Source organism: Rhinatrema bivittatum, chromosome 2 (genome assembly GCF_901001135.1).
Source record: "Rhinatrema bivittatum chromosome 2, aRhiBiv1.1, whole genome shotgun sequence".
NCBI classification, from domain to species: Eukaryota; Metazoa; Chordata; class Amphibia; order Gymnophiona; family Rhinatrematidae; genus Rhinatrema; species Rhinatrema bivittatum.
In genome coordinates this window covers 316,289,206-316,309,395 of record NC_042616.1, presented here as the reverse complement: position 1 = coordinate 316,309,395, position 20,190 = coordinate 316,289,206, and the positions used below count along the sequence as shown (strand labels likewise).

Below are 20,190 nucleotides of genomic sequence, written 5' to 3'. Positions count from 1 at the left end.
GGCAGGGGAGGGAGGGAGGAAGGGAGAAGGGACTACCGGATGCCGCTGATGGCTGCCCGCCGCCCACCGGCCGCCTGGACCCACGGCCCTCCGACAGGTATTTAAAATTGGTTTTTTTTTATATAACACACAGGTTTTTTGTTTTTTACACTTTTAAAACTTTTTTACACTTCCTGGTGCCTGTCATTTCAAATGTCATTTGAAATGACAGGTACCAGCGCACCCAGGTTACTGTATAGGCGCTGTTACAGCGCCTATACAGTAAAATGGGTTGCGCGGGCATAACCCTTCCCTAACGCTTCACAGCCGCGGCATGCATTTGCATGCGATTAGAGGAGAGTATCGGGGAGTTAGTGAAGAGAACTGTGCGTGCGGGGAGGAAGGGTGCGCCTGACACTACCTCACTGTTTTTACCGCGGCCTTACTGGATCGAGCCGAATGTTAGGTTCCATATTAGGAGCTACCACCCAGGAAAAAGATTTAGGCATTATAGTGGATAATACTTTAAAATCATCAACTCTGTGCTGCAGCAGTCAAAAAAGCAAACAGAATGTTAGGAATTTATTAGGAAAGGAATAGTTAATAAAACAGAAAATGTCATAATGCCTCTACATCGCTCCATGGTGAGACCGCATCTGGAATACTGTGTACAATTCTGGTTGCCGCATCTCAAAAAAGATATTGTTGCGATGGAGAAGGTACAGAGAAGGGAACCAAAATGATAAAGGGGATGGAACAGCTCCCCTATTTATTTATTTATTTTATTTTTATTTGAAAGTATTTATATACCGTTTTTACAAATGGAAGGCTGAAGAGGTTAGGGCTGTTCAGCTTGGAGAAGAGATGGCTGAGGGGGTATATGATAGAGGTCTTTAAGATCATGAGAGGTCTTGAACGAGTAGATGTGAATTGGTTATTTACACTTTCGAATAATAGAAGGACTAGGGGGCATTCCATGAAGTTAGCAAGTAGCACAATTAAGACTAATCAGAGAAAATTCTTTTTCACTCAATGCACAATAATCATTTGTTGCCAGGGGATGTGGTTAGTGCAGTTAGTGTAGCTGGGTTCAAAAAAGGTTTGGATAAGTTCCTGGAGGAGAAGTCCATTAACGACTATTAATCAAATTTACTTAGGGAATAGCCACTGCTATTAACTGCATCAGTAGCATGGAATCTTCTTAGTGTTTGGGTAATAGAGATGTGAATCGGAACCGGAATCGGTTCGGTTCCGGTTCCGATTCAAATCGTGCATTTTTTTTGTCCGGCCCAATCGTTTTTTTTTTTTATTGGCTGTGCCCGATCCGATAAACAAAAAACCCATCCGAACCCTTTAAAACCACTCCCTTAGCCTCCACCACCCTCCCGACCCCCCCCCAAAATGTTTTAAAATTACCTGGTGGTCCAGCGGGGGTCCCGGGAGTGTTCTCTCGCGTTCGGGCTGTCGGCCGATAAACAAAAAACCCACCCCGACCCTTTAAAACTGCTCCCTTAGCCTCCACCACCCTCCCGACCCCCTAAAAAATGTTTTAAAATTACCTGGTGGTCCAGTGGGTCCTGGGAGCGATCTCCCGCTCTCGGGCTGTCGGCTGCCACTAATAAAAATGGCACCGATAGCCCTTTGCCCTTACCATGTGACAGGGTAACCGTGCCATTGGCCGGCCCCCGTCACATGGTAGGAGCACTGGATGGTCGGCACCATCTTTAAAAATGGTGCAGGCCATCCAGTGGACGGCCGACGCCATCTTTAAAAATGGCGCAAGCCATCCAATGGGCATCCAGTGGGGCATCCAGTGGGCATCCTTGCTAACGGGAACCCAAACTGTTTTGTAACTGCCGTATGGCTGTCATGAAAACCGACGCTGGCAAGTGTCCCGCTAAATCGGGTTTGGGATTGAACCCTGTCCCAGTGAATTGTCCTGTGGGGGAGAAAGAGGAGGGGACGCTGCAGAGAGGAGACCCAGAGCCAAAATATACAGCCGGTCTGCAAAACGAAGGCCAACCCCAGGCATTGGCGGCTAAGTGAGTTATCCGCTCAGCTCCTTTTATTTCTGCAATGGCTTAGGAAGGCTCTGATTTTGCAGGTCCTGGGAATCGAGGAGGTCTGCTCGGGAGCAGGTGAAATGCCAAAAAATAAGGAGCTCCAGGACTGACCTTATGGCAGCAGCTCTTTACTGAAGGCACAGTGTTTAATCCAACTTAGCAGCGTCGGTTTTCGTGGCTGTCCACCGCTAAGGAAAACCGAAGCGATAAACTTGGCATTGGTTTTTATCGGCGTCGTTTTTCCTTAGCGGCGGACAACCACGAAAACCGACGCCGATAAACTCGGCGTTGGTTTTCAGCAACCTAGTCACAAAAACCAATGCCAGGTTTATCAGTGTCGGTTTTCGTGGCTGTCCACCGGTAACGAAAACCGATGCCGTTAAACTTGGCGTCGGTCTTTGTGATGGCCCAATCGTCAATTTTTTTTCTTTTCTTTTTCTTTTTTTTTTATGCGCACATCTATTAACGCCTGCTCCTGGCAGGCGTTAATAGATGACAGTTAAATGTGCGTCAGAGGCGCACATTTTTCTTTTTGTATCGGGAGTGAATGCCTAATAGCCTCACTCACATGAATTTGCATGTGAAGAGCGCTATTGCATTCACTCCGCGTTAGATGCACGTTAAATAGGCGCTAATCCCCTTATTGCACGTTAACAGTGCACTGGGCTCAGCACACCACATTGCATCGGTCCCATAGGGAGCAAACCTCTCACACTCATTTATGCACAGAACCTTCCTAGTAATTTGGTACACTTCTTTTGGTTAGGGAAACCAAGAATTCCCTACACCTGGTGTAAGTTATCAGCAGTAGGTATAGCAGCCTAGTAATGCTTTTAACATGAAGCACATCTAACCATTAGTAACTGCTGCTTAGAATTTTCATGCTGACGGGATCAATTATTAAAAGGAGATTAGTCTGTGGGGGGACTCTGGAGGTGCTTTAATTAGTTTTATTTATTAAATAATTTAAAGATAGAGACTAAAGGAAGAAGGTTAGCGATTAATCATTTGGCATATAGAATAGCATCTTGATGTATACAATCCTGGCTAGCTCATAAATGTAATTACTTTTCTTTTTTATATCCCTAATTAGAATTGGTTGTTGGTTATTGATAGGTTATTGCATGCAGTAAAACAGAGATAATGCTGGAGTAATGCTGGAGTGATGTGCGCCTTTCTCTGGCATTTTTTGGGGGGAGAATAGGTACTGCTAGTGCTTATGGAAAGATAGGTACTGCTAGTTGCCTTATGGAAAGATGTTCTAATGCACTGTTTGATTTGACCTGGCTTTCTACACTTTTCAGTAATTTTGTGAAAAGGGTGAAGTGAGATTTGTTGGTTAGCTGAGAATGCCCATGAAATTCATGAGCCGAAATCCTCTTTCCAGTATCCATATTAATCCTGTAGAAACATTTTTGTAAGATTGTGATATCTTTAATTGTACCATCATAAGATTTATCCAAAGATGGTGATGCACATGAACTTTTGAGGTTAAACATCTCTCATCTAGGTGACACCTAACAAACAAATCAATGCGGTCTTGAAAAGTCCTGTATAACGTCTCTGAATTGTGTGGGTCGAATAGAAGTATCACAGCCAGCAAAGTATCCTGTGAACACTGACAATTCACTTTCTCACCATGCTTCTCTTTACCCTTTTCCCTTTGAAAACAGGCACCAACCATTTTTTCTATTTTAGTGAAATGCAACGGGATCCATTTATTTATTTATTTTATTTATTTATAACTTTTCTATACCAAAGTTAGATGAAGGGCACTGTCTAAATACAAATTATTATTATTATTATTATCAAGAGAGAAATTAGAAGAGGGAGCACAGCATGGATATGATATATCATTATAAAGTGCCATTGTGATTTTATTTTCTTTCAGATATGCAACTATGCCATGGATGTATCTTACATCTAGATTCTTCTCAAGTTCCGATGTAGCTTTCATCTCTTACATCATCATAAATCTTGTGCTTGGCGTTTGTACCATTCTGCTGTCCCTTCTGCCTCGATTGTTATCTGTGGTTTCCAAATCACAGGTCAGTGTGTGACTGATACAAGTTAGATTACTTTAAGTTGGAAAGCCTTTGGTCACATGTGATAGTTATTCTGTTTCTTGTTTGCTGTTGTCCATACCTGCAAGTACTATCAGGTATCTGATTACTAAAGTCTGTGAGGGAAAAGAAATAGAGGTGATAGAGAATAAGAATAAGAATCTGAGACCCGCTCCATTAGCAAAACAGTGGGCTTTATTATGAGCTCAGTATGAATGGATGCAAAAAAAAGATTCAAGAGTAATTTAATCAAAACTGTGTACAAGTCTTGCTAGATCAAGCCAGCAACTGTGATCCATTTCAGGAAATTCTGCTGAATGCCTTCATTAATTTGAAATATTGTTTCCCCCTGACACAGGCAATGCCGAAACGTCGGCCAGGGCCGGGACTTTGGATACGTATCTTTTTCAGCTTCATTGGGTGCTGTTAAGGCCGGGTTTTGTGTGCATTCGGCAATATTAATAGCTTTTCTGCATTGTTTCCTGAGCAGTTGCCTACATGTTTGAACCACTTTTTAAAACATTTTTTTCTCTGTAGCAATGGCTCTTGCAGCTATAAATAGTTTTGTAAAAAAAACAACAAAAAAACAAGTACAATTTCTTGCAGCTGTACAGATTATCCTGACAGCAGGTTTTTTTTTTTTTGTTGTTTTTTTTATAAGAGCAGGGTGATGAGCCCAGTACATTTTGTTTTGTAACCTGAGACAATAGCTGCTGGCATCTGCAGCCCTTTGTTCTTGTTTTTTCAGTGGAATTATATCAATGGCCAGCTTTCAGAGACCTTCAGCAGGGAAAATATTTACTATGGTGTAAATTGTCACTGCTATTTATATTTGATCTGTATACACTATTTGCTAGATATTTTGGTCTGCATATATATATATATTTTTAATTTTCCTTATTCAAACAATGCTTGCAAATCTGTGGTTATAGCCCTGAGGGTATTCACCATTTGTCTGATTCTCTCCTTACAAAGTTAAAACATTATTTCATTTTGGGTTTGTTGTTTTGTTTTGTTTTTTTTTTCAGATAAATGAGCAAAATTTGATTTAATTCCTGTTCAGTTTTTTCTTTTTTCTTTTTTTTGCATCCATTTATATTGTGTTCATAACAGAGTCTACTGTTGGTTCTGGTATTTGTGTGTGTGACTTGGCTTTCTTTTTCCCATTAGTAAAATAAACTCTGTTAACAACAAATACATTCAGCAATAGCCAAAGACCTGCAGAGGAGAATAAATTGGCCTCACCCCAAATATTTTAGCTTGCCCCAAAAAATACAGAAGAGTGATCGAAGATGGACTAAGCTGTGGTGTCACAGTTTTTAAATCTTGGCCCTAGGTAGCTGAAGCGTGAAACGCCACTGTTAAACTGATTGCTGAAAGATTAATTGTTTTCAGATTTGTACATTTTTTAAAAGTAATAGCAATTTCTGTCGTCAAATTGCCCAAGACCTTACTAACTTCTCTGATTTAGGATTCAGGTCATTCTATTTATGCCAAAGGTCATTTTCAGATGATATTTTGGGGCCATCAAAGAGCTTTATTGAGGTTGGACAATTTATAAATGTCAGCTAGTAATTAATAAATAAATGTATATTTTTTTTATAATACTAAGGTCTTAATACTTGCTAGAGATATTCAGATTATACACCAGCCATATACGTTTAAACTGTGTAACATATATGATGCATGCATGGATTTTTGTAGAGAGCTGGAACATTCTAATGTTTACGGTAGCCTGATGCATCACATAACTTACAGAGCTTAAAATTCTGTGGTAAGCATTTTGCCTTGCCAGTTTCTCTGTTTGGGTGGAATTAAAAGAAGGGTTCTCAAAGCCAGTCCTTGAGGGTTAAAAACAAGTCTGACATCCAGGGCTGAGTATTTAGTAGATATAGGAGATATTCACTAACCCGCCATAATAACACCATTTACTGAGAAGAAACAACATCTGTTCAATAAGCTGCGGTAAGGTATGAAAATTGTTTTGTTTTGTTTTTTAATAAACTGTTTATTGCACAGAAATGAACGTACAACATTAGTCCTTTGTACAGTATGAGGTGAAGTTTAAAAGCCTGACGCATGCCATAATTGGGAGATGTGCCTGCATGTAGGACATGCGCGTGCCCAGCAGATTTTAAAAGCCGCCTGCATGGGTGCGCATGGCCCAGTGCACGAGTATCTTACTCCAATTCAAAAAGAGGCATCGTGTAGGCATGGTTTGGATGGGGTGTGGATCTTCTAGGGCGGGGACATGAGATGTGGAAGAAAATATATGCCTGAGCGCGCGCCTGTGCCTCGTAACTTTTACTTCTACTATGGAGGAGGTGTAAGTTAAAAAAATATAAACCCTAAGGAGTTTAAAGGGTCTACGATAACTGGGGGAGAGAAGGATATTAAACCAGGGGAGGGGGGGGGTTTGGAGGACCTAGCTCTACCCTGGGTAAACTGGTGAAACTGGTCATGGTATGGACGTGCGACATTATAAAATTCCCCCACTAGCGCGGCTCATACCCAAATGTGCGTGGCTGTGTGTGCCCAGTTGCAAAATTGGGCACATGCATATGTGCATCCAGGTTATTTTATAACATATGCGTGTAAGTCATAAAATTGTCGCATCCCTGGGTGTGTGCCAATGCATACCCATCCCTGTGCACTCGCATATCCTTTTGAAAGTTACCAACTTGGTGTACATTTTAACATGCCAACGAAGGGCGTCCATATGGGTGCAGTTTCCGTGGACGCCCCGATTTTATAACATGCACATGTTGCTGTGTGCATGTTATAAAATATGATACCCACGTGCACAGGTGCGTCTGATTTTTATATCGGTGCACGCATGTGGGGGCAGGATCGCAACTCGTGCGCGCAGGGGGGAGGAATATTTTTTAAAGCCCTCGTGACGACGTGATTGAGCCTTTGCCCAGTTCCCTCCCAGTCTGCTCGAATTAAGGAGCAGACTGGGAGGGAACTTTCCTATCCCCCTACCTACCCTTCCTCCCATGTCCCCTCTCCTCCCCGACCCCCTAACACCCCCAACTAACCAATTTTTTTTTTTGCTTTGGAACGTACCCACTCCTACGTGCCAGGTGGCTGCCGGCGCCCCCTTCCCCAGGATAGGGCTTAATGGATGCTATCCTGGCCATCCCCCGCCCCCGCTCTGCCCAGACCCCACTTCTGGCCCGCCCCTTTTTACACTTAAAGCAAACATGTGTGTCCAAAAATCCATAAGAAACAATATGTGCCAATGTGTACCAATGGAAACATTTTAACTGCATCTCTCAGTTCGCACATCAATAGTTATCTTATAAATTTGTTCATAATAGTATATTAAATCCTTGGGGTAATTATTTCTTGTAGCATATCTGCCCATGTTATACCAAGTGGTAATATTATTCTTACTCCTATTGGCTCAACTATAGGCCTGGACACAAACATTTTTTCTGCAGCTTCTGCTATGGTGACAATTTATTGGCAAGAACATAATGTCGTGCTTGAAAATAAGCATACCAATGGCACTGAGAAAGATCATATTTTTGCAACAATACATCTGTCATATTTTGCATGTTATCTGTCAGAATATCTGCCACCATTTAGCATACCATTGCAGAAAACCTTTTTCTCCTCCCATGTTAAAAATAGGATTCCTCATAAAAGAGATAAGTGGAGAAAAAATACTTGATAAGCCCCACCTGTGCTTTAGTATTACCATGCCTTTCTTACAGGCAAAATCAAACATGTTTCTTCATATCCAATGGTAAATGTTCTCTTGAAATATGAACTACATTCATAGGTGAATAGGATTGCATTAAGCTTAACTTTATATCTATAATAGTGTATTTACCAATATGCATAGTCCAAAATTGTAAGATCCGTAATTAACAAGCTGAATTATATAATCACAAATCAGGCAAATTAATTCCACCCAAATTCTTCACCCGTATCAGTTTACTAATAGCTATCCTAGGTATTGTTACCTTCCATAAAAATGTATTCAAATGTTTCTGAAATAACAAAATATCTTTTAGCATCCAGCAAGTAAGAATCTGCATTGCATATAAGGGCGGATTTTAAAAGCCCTGCTCGCGTAAATCCACCCGGATTTACGCGAGCAGGGCCTTGCGCGCCGGCGCGCCTATTTTCCATAGGCCTGCCGGCGCGCGCAGAGCCCCGGGACTCGCGTAAGTCCCGGGGTTTTTTGTCGGGGGCGTGTCGGGGGCGGGGCCGATCGCAGCGTTTCGGGGGCGGGCCCGAGGGTGTGGTTTCGGCCCAAGGCGGTCCGGGGGCGTGGCCGCGCCCTCCGGAATTGCCCCCGGGTTGCGTCTTGGCACGCCAGCGGCCCGCTGGCGTAAATCCGTGGACAAAGGTAGGGGGGGGTTTAGATAGGGCCGGGGAGGGGGGTGGGTTAGGTAGATGAAGGGAGGGGAAGGTGAGGGGAGGGCGAAAGAGAGTTCCCTCTGAGGCCGCTTCGATTTTGGAGCGGCCTCGGAGGGAACGGAGGCAGGCTGCGCGGCTCGGCGCACGCCAGCTGCCCAAAATTGGCAGCTTGGCGCGCGCCGATCCTGGATTTTAGAAGATACGCGCGGCTATGCGCGTATCTACTAAAATCCAGCGTACTTTTGTTTGCGACTGGTGCGCCAACAAAAGTACGCAAACGCACATTTTTTAAAAATCTACCCCATAATATCTTTGAAAATAAAATCATTTTGAACAAAGCACATCTGCCCAATAATGACAAATACAAATGTTGCCATGATTCCAAATGAAAACACCAATATGGGGTTTGGGAATAAGAAATCTGTCTATACATTTCCAATTAGTGTTGCCACCAGCTTCCAGATTTCCAGGACATGTGGCAACCTTATCTCCAATTTCTGTGAGGCACACTCCGCAGCTCTGAATGGAAACAGCCTGATGCATAGGTGACTGACTCTGGCCTAGGATGCTTGTGCTGTGGGCCCCTTTGTGTGCTGACAAACAGAATTGGTCTCAGCTACAGTACACACTCGATCTTTAGCAGAGTATGAGCTTAGCAATGTATCCAGGTCTCAAACACATCTCTTGCATCCAATGCTGACCATGGCCTGGCTACCCCTATTGGTTTCCCCCCACACACATACAATCACCACAAGGACAGGCCTTCCTAAAAGTTACTTGTGGTCAAAGGCTGACATCATTATTCTGTTATGAGAATGTTCTCTGGTATACACAAGAAATGGACCCTTAGGAGGAGATAGCAGGGCAGAAAGGTTTTTGCAAGGCAAACCACAAAATAGTACAAGGTAGCTTGGGCCAATTGTAGGCCCTGATCCCCCTAGAGATGGGCAAAGTTGGTACTTATGGAATACTTACATACAAACCATACAGGGGGACATGGGGGTCATCAGGAGGATCCAGGTTAATATCAGCTGGCAAAACCTGATAGCAAAATTGTAGCTTATGCAGCAGGTAAGCATTATCTCCACCACTTGGGTGGGTACATATTATAAGACATCACCTGATCTATCCAGAAACCTGAAGCAACTTTTTAACACTCCTAAGGTACGCACGATGTCATGGATGTGTGTGCTTTATTGTACCTCATTTGTTCATGCATCCTAGGATGAGCTACAGATGTTCAAAGCCAGGGCCTACAGCTATATCCTATATCAGCTGTACAAAAGAAGGGATAGCTAATGAGATGGTAGTACGAAGTAGTGTCTACCTCAGAGAAAGGCTGAGTTAGGGATAGAGGGTTGTACTGGGTGATTCTGAATTTCCAAGACAATAATCTAGTTTAGCTTTTACCCTATTACCTGCATGGATGTATAGTTTGGTTGTTCCTGCTAACTCTGTCATGCCAGATAAACATATCTGGCTAACTTTACGATAGTTGGGTATATTCAGCGGTGATATCCCATCAGAATATCACTGAATATCCCATCAGAGTTAACTGGATATGTTTAACTGGCTAACTTTGAAACTCAGCCAGTGGCTGAATGTTACCCCCTGTTTAATGCAGCTGTGTTACGTTTTCCATATTTTAGCATACCTGGGAACTCTTGAGCTATGGTCATGCTGATAATGCTGTTGATTAGCAAGAAAGAGGAAGGAGGAAAGAATAATGTTGTGTATCACCTTTTTCTGTTCCACCCCCTTCCTGCCAATCCACCCTCTCTGCCAAACCACCCCTTTTCCCCCCTCCAGGGATGACCCCTCCCCGTATTCTTCCCCTTCCTCCCTATCTGATTCCACTCTCTTTGCTCCCACCTTTCAATAAGTTACAGCTTCCTGACTTGTGCACGCACACTCTACTAAATTCCAAATCCTGGAATCAACTGTGTGTGTCACAGCCCCTTTCCAATTTCTCCCCAGATACTGCTCTCAGTGTGTGTGCTCAAGGCTGCTTCCCCTGTTCCTTGCAGGCTTACTGAAGGGGCATGAAGCTGTAAACAGACAGGCGCAGAGCTTTTTAGAGTTTCCCTAGAGACTCAGCAATTGATGTAAATCCCCTGAATCTCCACACAAAATCTGGAAAGTTCCTAGGTATATACTATAGTGACTAGGCCCTATAGTTCCATATGTATGGTACAAGAACTCAGTTATCATAAAACCAGACCTGGTTGTGATCTTTGAGGACCTTAGTTGAGAATCCCCGAGCAAAGCTAGGTCTTGGTTAATTTGGTGACAACTAAAAAGCTGCACTCAAAATAGTTCTTGAAGAAGCTGCTGTCCTCACACTCAGAAGAAGACCCTGCAATACTTGCTCTGGGCATGGAAGGAAATGTTGGAGAAAACAATGGAAAATACTTTAAGACATGCTTTCTATCTCTACAAGTACCATATGTGAGGGACTGAAAAGAGAAGCTATGAAAATACTAAGCAACAAAGAGAGGTCCATGTCTTCTGTATTATACATTCAGACTAATTTTCAAAGGAAAAGGTAAATGTAACACATGATCATAGCAATTTTTAAAAGCCCATTTTCCCACACTCAACACAGGTAAAACCTATTGACACTTCAATAGCATATATTGTAGCAATTGTACCTAATGCGGGTAAAAGGGCTTTTGAAAATTGTTATGATAGTTACAGTTTCCTTTGAAAATTACCTTGGTTGCTTATGGTTGTTATCATCCATGGTTATTTTATTTCCAACATTTAATGTGGTTCTTCTTCTGATATAATATGTAAATTCATGAATGATAGTAATACTATGTTTTGCTTAGACATTATTTCAATATTTGCTCTCTTTTTTTCTGTTTTCATGTATCCGATCTCTTCATAGAGTTTACTGAATTTCTACAACATCTTTAAATGGGTTTTCCTAATTTTCCCACAATTTTGCCTGGGACAAGGCTTAATAGAGCTCTCCTACAACCAGGTGAAGTTTGATTTGACCAACACCTTTGGGATAGATTCTTATGTGAGTCCTTTCCAGATGAATTTCCTTGGCTGGATCTTCATGACCATGGTGCTGCAGGGCAGCATTTTTCTTCTACTTCGATTCCTATTGCAGTCAGATCTGCTGAAGAAGAAATGGTAGGGCTCTATTTTAAAATGTTTTACACATATTAAAAGTTAACTGACTCATTTCTGTAAAATAGAAGAACCTCTGATAAAGCAAGGCTAATTCTGAAAGTTGGATTTCAAAGTGTCCAACCTATAACACATCCCCCCTTCATGAGTCCATTTATCTTTTTTTTTTCTATTCTCACAGTGATAGTATGTCAGTCACCTTCTTTAAGTGGTAAAGAAGGCTTTGGAAAAATGTTTTAAAAAAAAACCAAACTTAAAATAACCTAGTAAATTATTTAGTTGATTCTTTAAAATAGTTTTAGCCTTCTTTTGAAGTGTCAGTACGCCCAAGTTATTTTGGCTATTACTGCTTTTTTTTTTTTTAATCTTAAATTGACCCCTATTTTATTAACTCTTTTGGTAGTAACTTGTAAAAGTACAATGTTTCATGGCCTGCCCTCAGAGGCTTCTTTCCCCTTGTCTCTGAGTTGTAATCTGAATTTGCTCACTGATAAATAATTTAAAGAAACAACTTTTGAAGTAATACTCAGCAGGAAGAAAGATAGGAGCAAAAAATTCATTTTTATTATTATTAATAATAGTAATTATAATAGTAATTATATCACAACTCTTGAACACAACTATGTATATTCATTCAGGTAGCTGCAAAATCTTTATTTTCCAGATGGTACAATAATAACCATCATTGTAAGTAGAATGACAATGTGAATTCAAAATGTTGATATTAAATAGTCATGGCTTTGTATTAATGACATACGGTTGACTGAACTGTGCAGGGAAAGTCACAAAAGTATGTACCCATGTTAACATAATCATTATCATCTATGGTACCAAAGAAATTGTAGTATATCAAGTAAATAAATAATTATTAGGAGACATTGTCTGTTCCATCTTCATTATAGTTTGCTGTTAATCCATCTTCACAGGTTGAAATCCAGTAGACTCTTGTGTTTTATTTCTATTTTGAAGTTATAAGTATGATACATTTTATGGGGACAGATTACCAATCTGTAGCACGATCCCCAACTTGGGAGACCTTTGATACACTCTTTGACTCTTCTCTTGAGACATGTTTGGCAGGGCTGACCCTCTAAGACCTTATCTTTCACCAATATAGTTCTCAGGATCATCAAAGTATGCAAGCCTCCTCATCAGTGTGAAGCTGGTACTCCCAAGAAAAGGACTCCCAAGAAAAGGACATGTTAACATATCATATAAATGCTATCATACAAATATATACAAAGAAATATAAACATAAAAATACAATTTTTACATTGCTTTAAGAATGAAAGTGAGTGTAGTGATGGTTAAAAGTTGTTATGCAGGTACACCCTTGGACTGAGGGAGAGTTGACGCTACCTATGAGGAGGAGACCCACAGGTCCCCACTGTCAGTAGACAAGGCTGATGGAAAGCAGAGGCGCCTGCAAGGCAACGAGAGAGAGCGAGGCCCCCGAGGAGCGGGTACCTCTGGTAAATCCGAGGAGGCAGAGTAGCTTAGGCAGGGAACCCAATCTGAACCTTAGCCCTTGCTAACTCAACTAGTAGCGATATCAGAGACCTTTAAATATCGGAAGCGGATGATGTCATCTCAGGGGGACGCCCCTGAGATTCACGCCCTTGCTGGTACTTCACTCGGAGCGCGCGCATGCCCTAAGCTTCAGGCAACATGGCGGATCTGTAGCATCAAGCTGGCCAGGGGACGCTGGAGAGAGACGGCAGGGAGACACCACAGCAGCCAGCCGTCCTTCAGACTTGGAGGGAGTCACCACAGAGGTAAAGAGGGCGGAGTGAAGACGTCGGCCAGCGATGGTCGCAACAGTATGGAACTGCTTGATGAGATTTTTATCTAATATATTGGAAGTAGGCTCCCAGGTGTTTTCCTCTGGGCCATATCCTTCCCAGGAGAGGAGATATTCCCATCTTCGGCCACATCTTCTCATGTCCAGAACTTCATGTACCTGGTTCATAGAGGTTATCTTCTGTGGTTCTGGCATTTTCCGGGAGGGCCATGAGAGTACCAGGACTTAATAGGGAGTCGTGGAAGGATTTATGAATCTTTAGAGAGGCGGGAAGAAGGAGTTAGTATGTTACTGGTCCCAGTTGATGTAGCATTGTAAACAGCCCAATATACCGAGGAGCGAGCCACATCGATGGAACTCTGAGCTGGATATGACAGGTGTTGAGCCATCCTTTTTCTCCTTGTTTGAATTGAGGCGCAAGTCTGTGATGGAAGTCAGCAAATATTTTGGCCTTTAGGCCAGCTTTCTGCAGCATTTCCTACATATGGCTCTAGAGTCTTTTCAGCAATTCTGCCATCTTTTGAGCTGCAGGTGAGGTAAATCAGTGGAAGCTGTAGAGGAGGTAGTGGCTGCTTGCCATAAACTATTTGAAATGGAGAGGCATCCATGGCAGTGCAAGGATGCAAGTTGTGGGAAAACTCTGCCAAAGGAAGCAGAGCCGCCAAGTCGTCTTGTCGGGTATTGACATATGCCCGGAGGAAATGTTTTAGTGTCTGAATTGTCCGTTCAGATTGGCCATTAGCTTGTGGATGATATGCTGTGGTGAAATCCAGTGTAATGTTGAATTGTTTACATAGGGATTGCCAATATCTTGCGGTGAACTGGGTACCATGATCAGAGATGATGTGTTTGGGGAATGGAGATGAAACACTTGCTGAACAAAGAGTTGTGCTAACTGTGAAGCCGTCGGAAGACCAGGCAATGGTGTGAAGTATGCCATTTTTGAGAAATAGTCAATTACCACCCAGATGACCGTATTTCAATTTGAGAGAGGTAAATCCACGACAAAGTTGGTGGAGATGAGAGTCCAAGGTTCCTTGGGGGGCTGGCAATGGCTGTAACAGCCCCCAAGGTTGTCCTGCCAAAGGTTTCTGCTGCGCACAGATGGGACAAGAGTCCACATAAACCTGAACATCCTTCTGCATGTTGGGCCACCAGTAGAATTGCTGGAGCAATGCAAGGGTCTGGGCTCTTCCAGAGTGGCCTGCGACACGGGAATCATGGGATCAGTTTAACACATTTTCACTGTATTTACAAGGAACAACAGTCTTCCCTGGAGGGATGGACATAATAGAGGTAAGAAGGACCCATGCAGAGTCTATGATGTGCCAGAGTGGTTCAATGGATTCCTCGGTCAAAAAGGAGTGAGAGAGAGCATCTGCTTGGACGTTTTTGGCTGTGGGCCTGTATCTGAGTTTGAAATTGAAGCTGGTAAAGAAAAGTGCCTAATGGTTCTGTCATGGGTTCAGACGGTGGGCCTGGTGGAGGTGCTCTAGGTTTTTATGGTCAGGATAGATGGTGATACAGTGCTGGGCCCCTTCTAACCACTGCTGCCATTCTTCCAATGCAGCCAGTAACTCCTTGTCACCAATTCTGTAATTATGCTCGGCTGGAGAACCTTTCTTAGAGAAAATGGAGAAAGGATGCAAGGTTCCAGAGGAGAGTACTGGCTCAAGATGGCCCCCACTCCAGAAGAGGCATTCACTTCCACAATAAAAGGATGCTGTGGGTCTGGGTGATGTAGACAGGGTTCCTGGAGGAAAGCAGCCTTTAACTCTTGGAAAGCTGTCACAGCCTCAGGTGGCCACAGTTTGGAATTGGCCCCCTTGCAAGTCAGGTCCATGAGTGGAGCCGCCAGCTTAAAGTAAGTTTTAATGAAGCTTCGATAGTAATTGGCAAAGCCAAGGATCCTCTGTAGGGCTTACAAACCGCTTGGCTGAGGCCAATATTTTATACACTTGAGCTTCTCGGGGTCCATGCAAAATCCTTATTTGGAGAGTATGTACCCCAGAAGCGAGAGGTTTTCTGTGTCGAATAAACACTTCTCAAGTTTAGTGTAAAGCCGATTATCACGGAAACATTGGAGAACTCGAGATACATCTTGGCGATGAGTAACCAGGTTTTTCGAGAAGACTAAGATGTTGTCTAAATAAATGACTATGCACTCATAGAGAAGGTCTCTGAATATCTCATTCATCATATTTTGAAACACGGCTGACGCATTGCACAATCTGAAAGGCATGACCAAATATTCATAATGTCCATCTCTAGCATTAAAAGCTGTTTTCCATTTGTCTCCATGCCGCATGCAAATTAAATTGTATACCCCACGAAGGTCCAATTTGGAAAAACTCTTGGCTCCTTGCAGGCAGTCAAATAACTCTGAGATCAGAGGCAAAGGGTATCAGTCCTTTCAGGTGATGGCATTCAAACCTTGATAATCTGTACATGGGCGAAGGGTCCTGTCCTTCTTCGCCAAAAGAAAAAGCCAGCACCTGCTGATGAATTAGAGCGATGGATGAATCCTTTATCCAAGTTCTCTTTTATATACTTGGACATGGCCTTTGTATCTGGTAAGGATAAGGGATAAACCCTTCCCCGAGGAGGTTTGGTACCGGGCAGTTGATCAATGGTGGAATTGAACTCCCTGTGAGGCGATAAGATATCCACTTTATTTTTAGAAAATACATCTGCGAACTGTGCATACTGTGGAGGAAGACCAGGTGGAACCTCAGTAGTAGTGAGACATGGCCAGTTCGATACCTTCTCTAAGCATGTCGAATGGCACTCAGGACCCCACTGGGATAATTGAAGAGAAGTCCAATTAAACTGTGACGAATGTTGCTGGAGCCAGAGTAGACCCAGAACCACAGGATATATAGATTTTTCAAGCACATGGAATGCTAGGTGTTCCACGTGAAGAGATCCAGTGTGAAGTTTCAAGGGAACTGTCAGGCGAGTAACTTTACCCAGAAGAGGATCTCCATGGATTGAGGGGAGAGCCAGAGGAATCGTTCAGAACTCCGTGGGAATCTGGAGGTGTTCCACAAGAGCTTACATTAGGAAATTCCCTCCTGCCCCAGAATCTATTAGGGCTAGCATGTTGAATTCCTTATTGCCCACAGGAAGAGTCACTGGAAGTGTTAATGGGGGAGCTGGAGAGGAGGGGCCTATTTTCAATCCCCCACTGAGTCCTAGGCCTGGGAGTTTTACCGGCCTTACTGGTCAATGAGCTATTTCGTGGCCGGCCTCACCACAATATTTATTTATTTATTTATTTATTTATTTATTTAAGATTTTTATATACCGGCATTCGTGATACAATCACATCATGCCGGTTTACATAAAACAAGGGGTGTACAATGAACAATTGAGTAACATTAATAGTGTAGAAGTAGGCAGTTACAAATAACAGGGGAAATAAAACTGGGAGAGGAGAAAAAAGGATAGGATAACATTAAATAACAATAAAGAAATTTACATTAGCTAAACATTAGCTATAGATATTTACATGATGAAGGGGTAGAGCTGGCTGTATGATGTATAGTTGGTGGTATGAGAATTAGATGATGTCCGGGAATGCTTGTTTAAACAGCCAGGTCTTAAGTCTTTTCCTGAAGGTTGGGAGGCTAGGTTCTTGTCTGAGGTCCGGAGGGATGGAGTTCCATAAAGGGGGGCCAGCTGTTGAGAATGCCCGATCTCTTAAGGTGATGTGTCTAGTAGTTTTGGCAGTGGGTACTTGAAGAGATCCTCTGAGTGCGTCGAAGATCAGGTGGTGAATCTTGGATGCATAAAAATCCCTTTTGGATTTTGAGGTGGCGGTCTTGTAAAGGTGGAGGGTGGTTTTATAGATGGATAGAGTCTTGGTGCTAGGGGATTTGCGCCAGTTGCTCTCTTTCTGTCTTAGGTTTTGTTTTAGCTTTCTTAAATTTTCCGTGAACCATGGTTGTCTTTTGGAGGCGTTTGGGAGTGGTTTTTTGGTTGCTAGTGGGCATAACTTATTGGCTATGGATTCTGTGATGGCATTCCAGGAGCCGAGAGCTGTGTTTGGGTTAGAAAGATCTATGGAAGGTAGTTGAGAGGCTAGGTGTGCAATAAGGTCTTCAGTAGAACAGGATCTTCTGTATGGGAAAGATGATGCGGGTGTGGTGGATTTTTTCAGAGAGAATGATGTTGAGATAAGTGAGTGATCAGACCAGGGGACCTTCTTGCACTTAAGGCGGGAAGAGTGCTTAATGCCTGGGTTGATAAAGATAAGGTCTAGCGTGTGGCCGTCTTTGTGGGTGGGTTTGCTAACTATTTGCTTGAAACCCAAGGCAGAGAGGGCTGTGAGAGGTTTCACAGCTGGATGAGAGGGTGGGGTTGTCCACATGTAGATTAAAATCTCCTAGAATAATTGCTGGGGCGTCCAGTTTGATGAGAGTTGTGGTTATTTCAACTAAGCGGGAGGGGTCTGTCTCTAGGAGGCCCGGGGGGGGGGGGGGGGCGTAGATGAGAAGGATTTGTAGTTGTTCCGAGGTGAAGAAGCCAATTTCTAGTTTCGAGTCTGAGTTGAATGGGTGCTTAGTGAACCTGAGGTCTTTTTTGGATTCAAATAGAAGTCCTCCTCCCTTTTTTTTCTGTCGAGGGAGGGAGAAGATGTCATAAGTTGATGTGGGTAGTTGGTTAATTATTGCTGTGTCTGTGGGTTTAAGCCAGGTTTCCGTTATTGCGCAGATATCTGGCTTGGCGTCTAGGAGGTAGTCGTTGAGGATTAGAGATTTCTTGGCTAAAGATTGTGCATTGAATAAAGAAAGTGTGAATATAGTGAGGCCTAGGAGTTGGGTGATTGGTGTTATCAGAATTGGGGTGAGTGATTTTAGGTTGCGGTGTAGAGCATATCGATTAAATTTATTAGTTGAAAATACGTATGGCCTGTTAGGTTTTGCTGATGAAGGTGGGCCATGTTGCAGAATAGGTATTGGGAAGGTGGGAAACATTCTGGAGAGCTGCGCTTGTAGAGGTGGTGGACCAGAATGAAGAGGTCGCTTTGGAGGGCGGTGGCTAGTTGGAAGCAAATTGGTGACGATTGTGTAGCCCTCCGGGGTCCTCCGGGGCTGCACGAAGGGGCTGGCCCCTTTGTCGCGCTCCTTCGGCGCGCGACGCCGAAGAGCACCAGAAATTTAAAAGGACTTTTGGTCCCGCCTCCCAGGCGTCGTGGGGACGCGGCCCTGAAGACTGTTGGGTGGCTCGAGGGCTCAGGGAGGGGCAAAAGGCGGCGCAGTGCGGCGAGGCTCTTACTTTTGTATTTTCTTTCTCCTTGTCTGCAGTTTTTCAATGGGTGGGTGGTGATTTCTTGGTGATTTTCCTGTGGTTCCCTTTATTTAAATTCTTTATCTCTTTTTATTGGGGTGGGTTCGTAGCTCCTTCACATCCGGGGCAGGAGCCGGTGCTGATCGAGTAGAGAGCAGGTCGGTGGTATTCTCTTGCTTCCTTCCCGGCGGTCGCGTTAAAGGTCGCGTTAAATAAACAAAAACCTGCTTGGTGGTACCAAAGGCATTCCTCCAGAGTCAGCTGGCCATTGCCCAGTTGCATAGGTTCCTCCATCAGGGTTCCAGAGGCAGGAGAAACCCCTAGAGAAGGAGAGGTGCACCAAGAGTGGTTGTTGACAGGCGTGCGCCTCTTAGAAAGTTGTACTTCCTGAGTCCATTCCTGGAGGCGGTGAACAATCCTCCCAGCCAACTCTATAAGGGAGACTAAAGTGGCAGGGAATTCACGTGACACCTGTTCATCTTTGATTTGGGAAGATAGACTGTCCAGGAAGATGGAGTGAAGGCAGTCCTCTCCCCAATGGAGTTCTGTGGCCATGGTCCGCATATGGAGGACCTCTGAGCCAGAAGCAGCCTGACGACCCGGGTCATCAAACATGATCTTTAAAAGTTCCAAGAACTGGGGGAGGTCTTGAAGGATAAGGTTGTAGCACCTCCCACAAAGGTCAGGACCAAGCAAGTACCTTACCATCCAAAGGGAAATAATGCAGGTCATCTTAGTGGTGTCATCTGGAAACCACGGAGCTTGAAGGCAAAAATGCAAGTTGCATTGGTTAATGAAGCCTCGACAGAGTAGAGGTTCCCCAGAATAGCAGGGAGGAGCTAGAAGCGGTATGATGGAGCGTTGGGGTAGTGCCGGAATAGGCAGATTTGACATGCCCACTGGAACTGAGAAGTCAAAGTAGGCACTGAGATGCTCCATAGAGACCACTAGAGTTTCAAGGAACTGTTGCTGTTCCAGAATTTTATGGGCTAGGCCCAGAATGGCCGTACTCCTCCACTGTTAATTTCATCCATTCAAGGAGATCCAGTACCGGGCCGAGTCACGTCCTGTACTGTACCTGTGGTTCTTTGCACTGGGGTGCTCCACCAGGAGGAGATCACCTTTTTTATACTTGAAAAGGCTATCTACCCAGTGGTATTGCGACTTCCAAGGCTCCAGAAGCATACTCCTTGTATCATCTAGGACACCCTGCAAATTGCCTCCTGGGGTTCCAACTGCTTCTCCTCCTGTCTTCGGGGCAACTTCTGCTAGCCACCACCTCTTCATCCTTGCCAGCCCAATATGCAGACTTTGCCGATGTATTTTCAAAGGAAACGGCAGAGACCCTCCTGGAGCACCACCCTTTTGATTGCATGATTGACCTCCTGCCCAATATTGTGCCTCCGCGGGGCCGGGTGTACCCGCTTTCTCTTCCCGAGACCCAAGTGATGTCACAATACATCCGTGAAAACTTGGA

General features: G+C 43.6%; 1 protein-coding gene across 1 annotated transcript in view; it reads left to right on the top strand.

Annotated features, from left to right (window-relative positions):
• Window positions 1–20,190, top strand: part of ABCA13 (ATP binding cassette subfamily A member 13) — a 929,477-nt gene that overhangs the window by 715,746 nt on the left and 193,541 nt on the right. Inside the window, exons 46-47 of the mRNA XM_029587089.1 lie at window positions 3,934–4,090; window positions 11,370–11,623. Of these exons, the coding sequence (XP_029442949.1) occupies window positions 3,934–4,090; window positions 11,370–11,623 (411 nt within the window). The remainder of the gene's footprint in view (window positions 1–3,933; window positions 4,091–11,369; window positions 11,624–20,190) is intronic.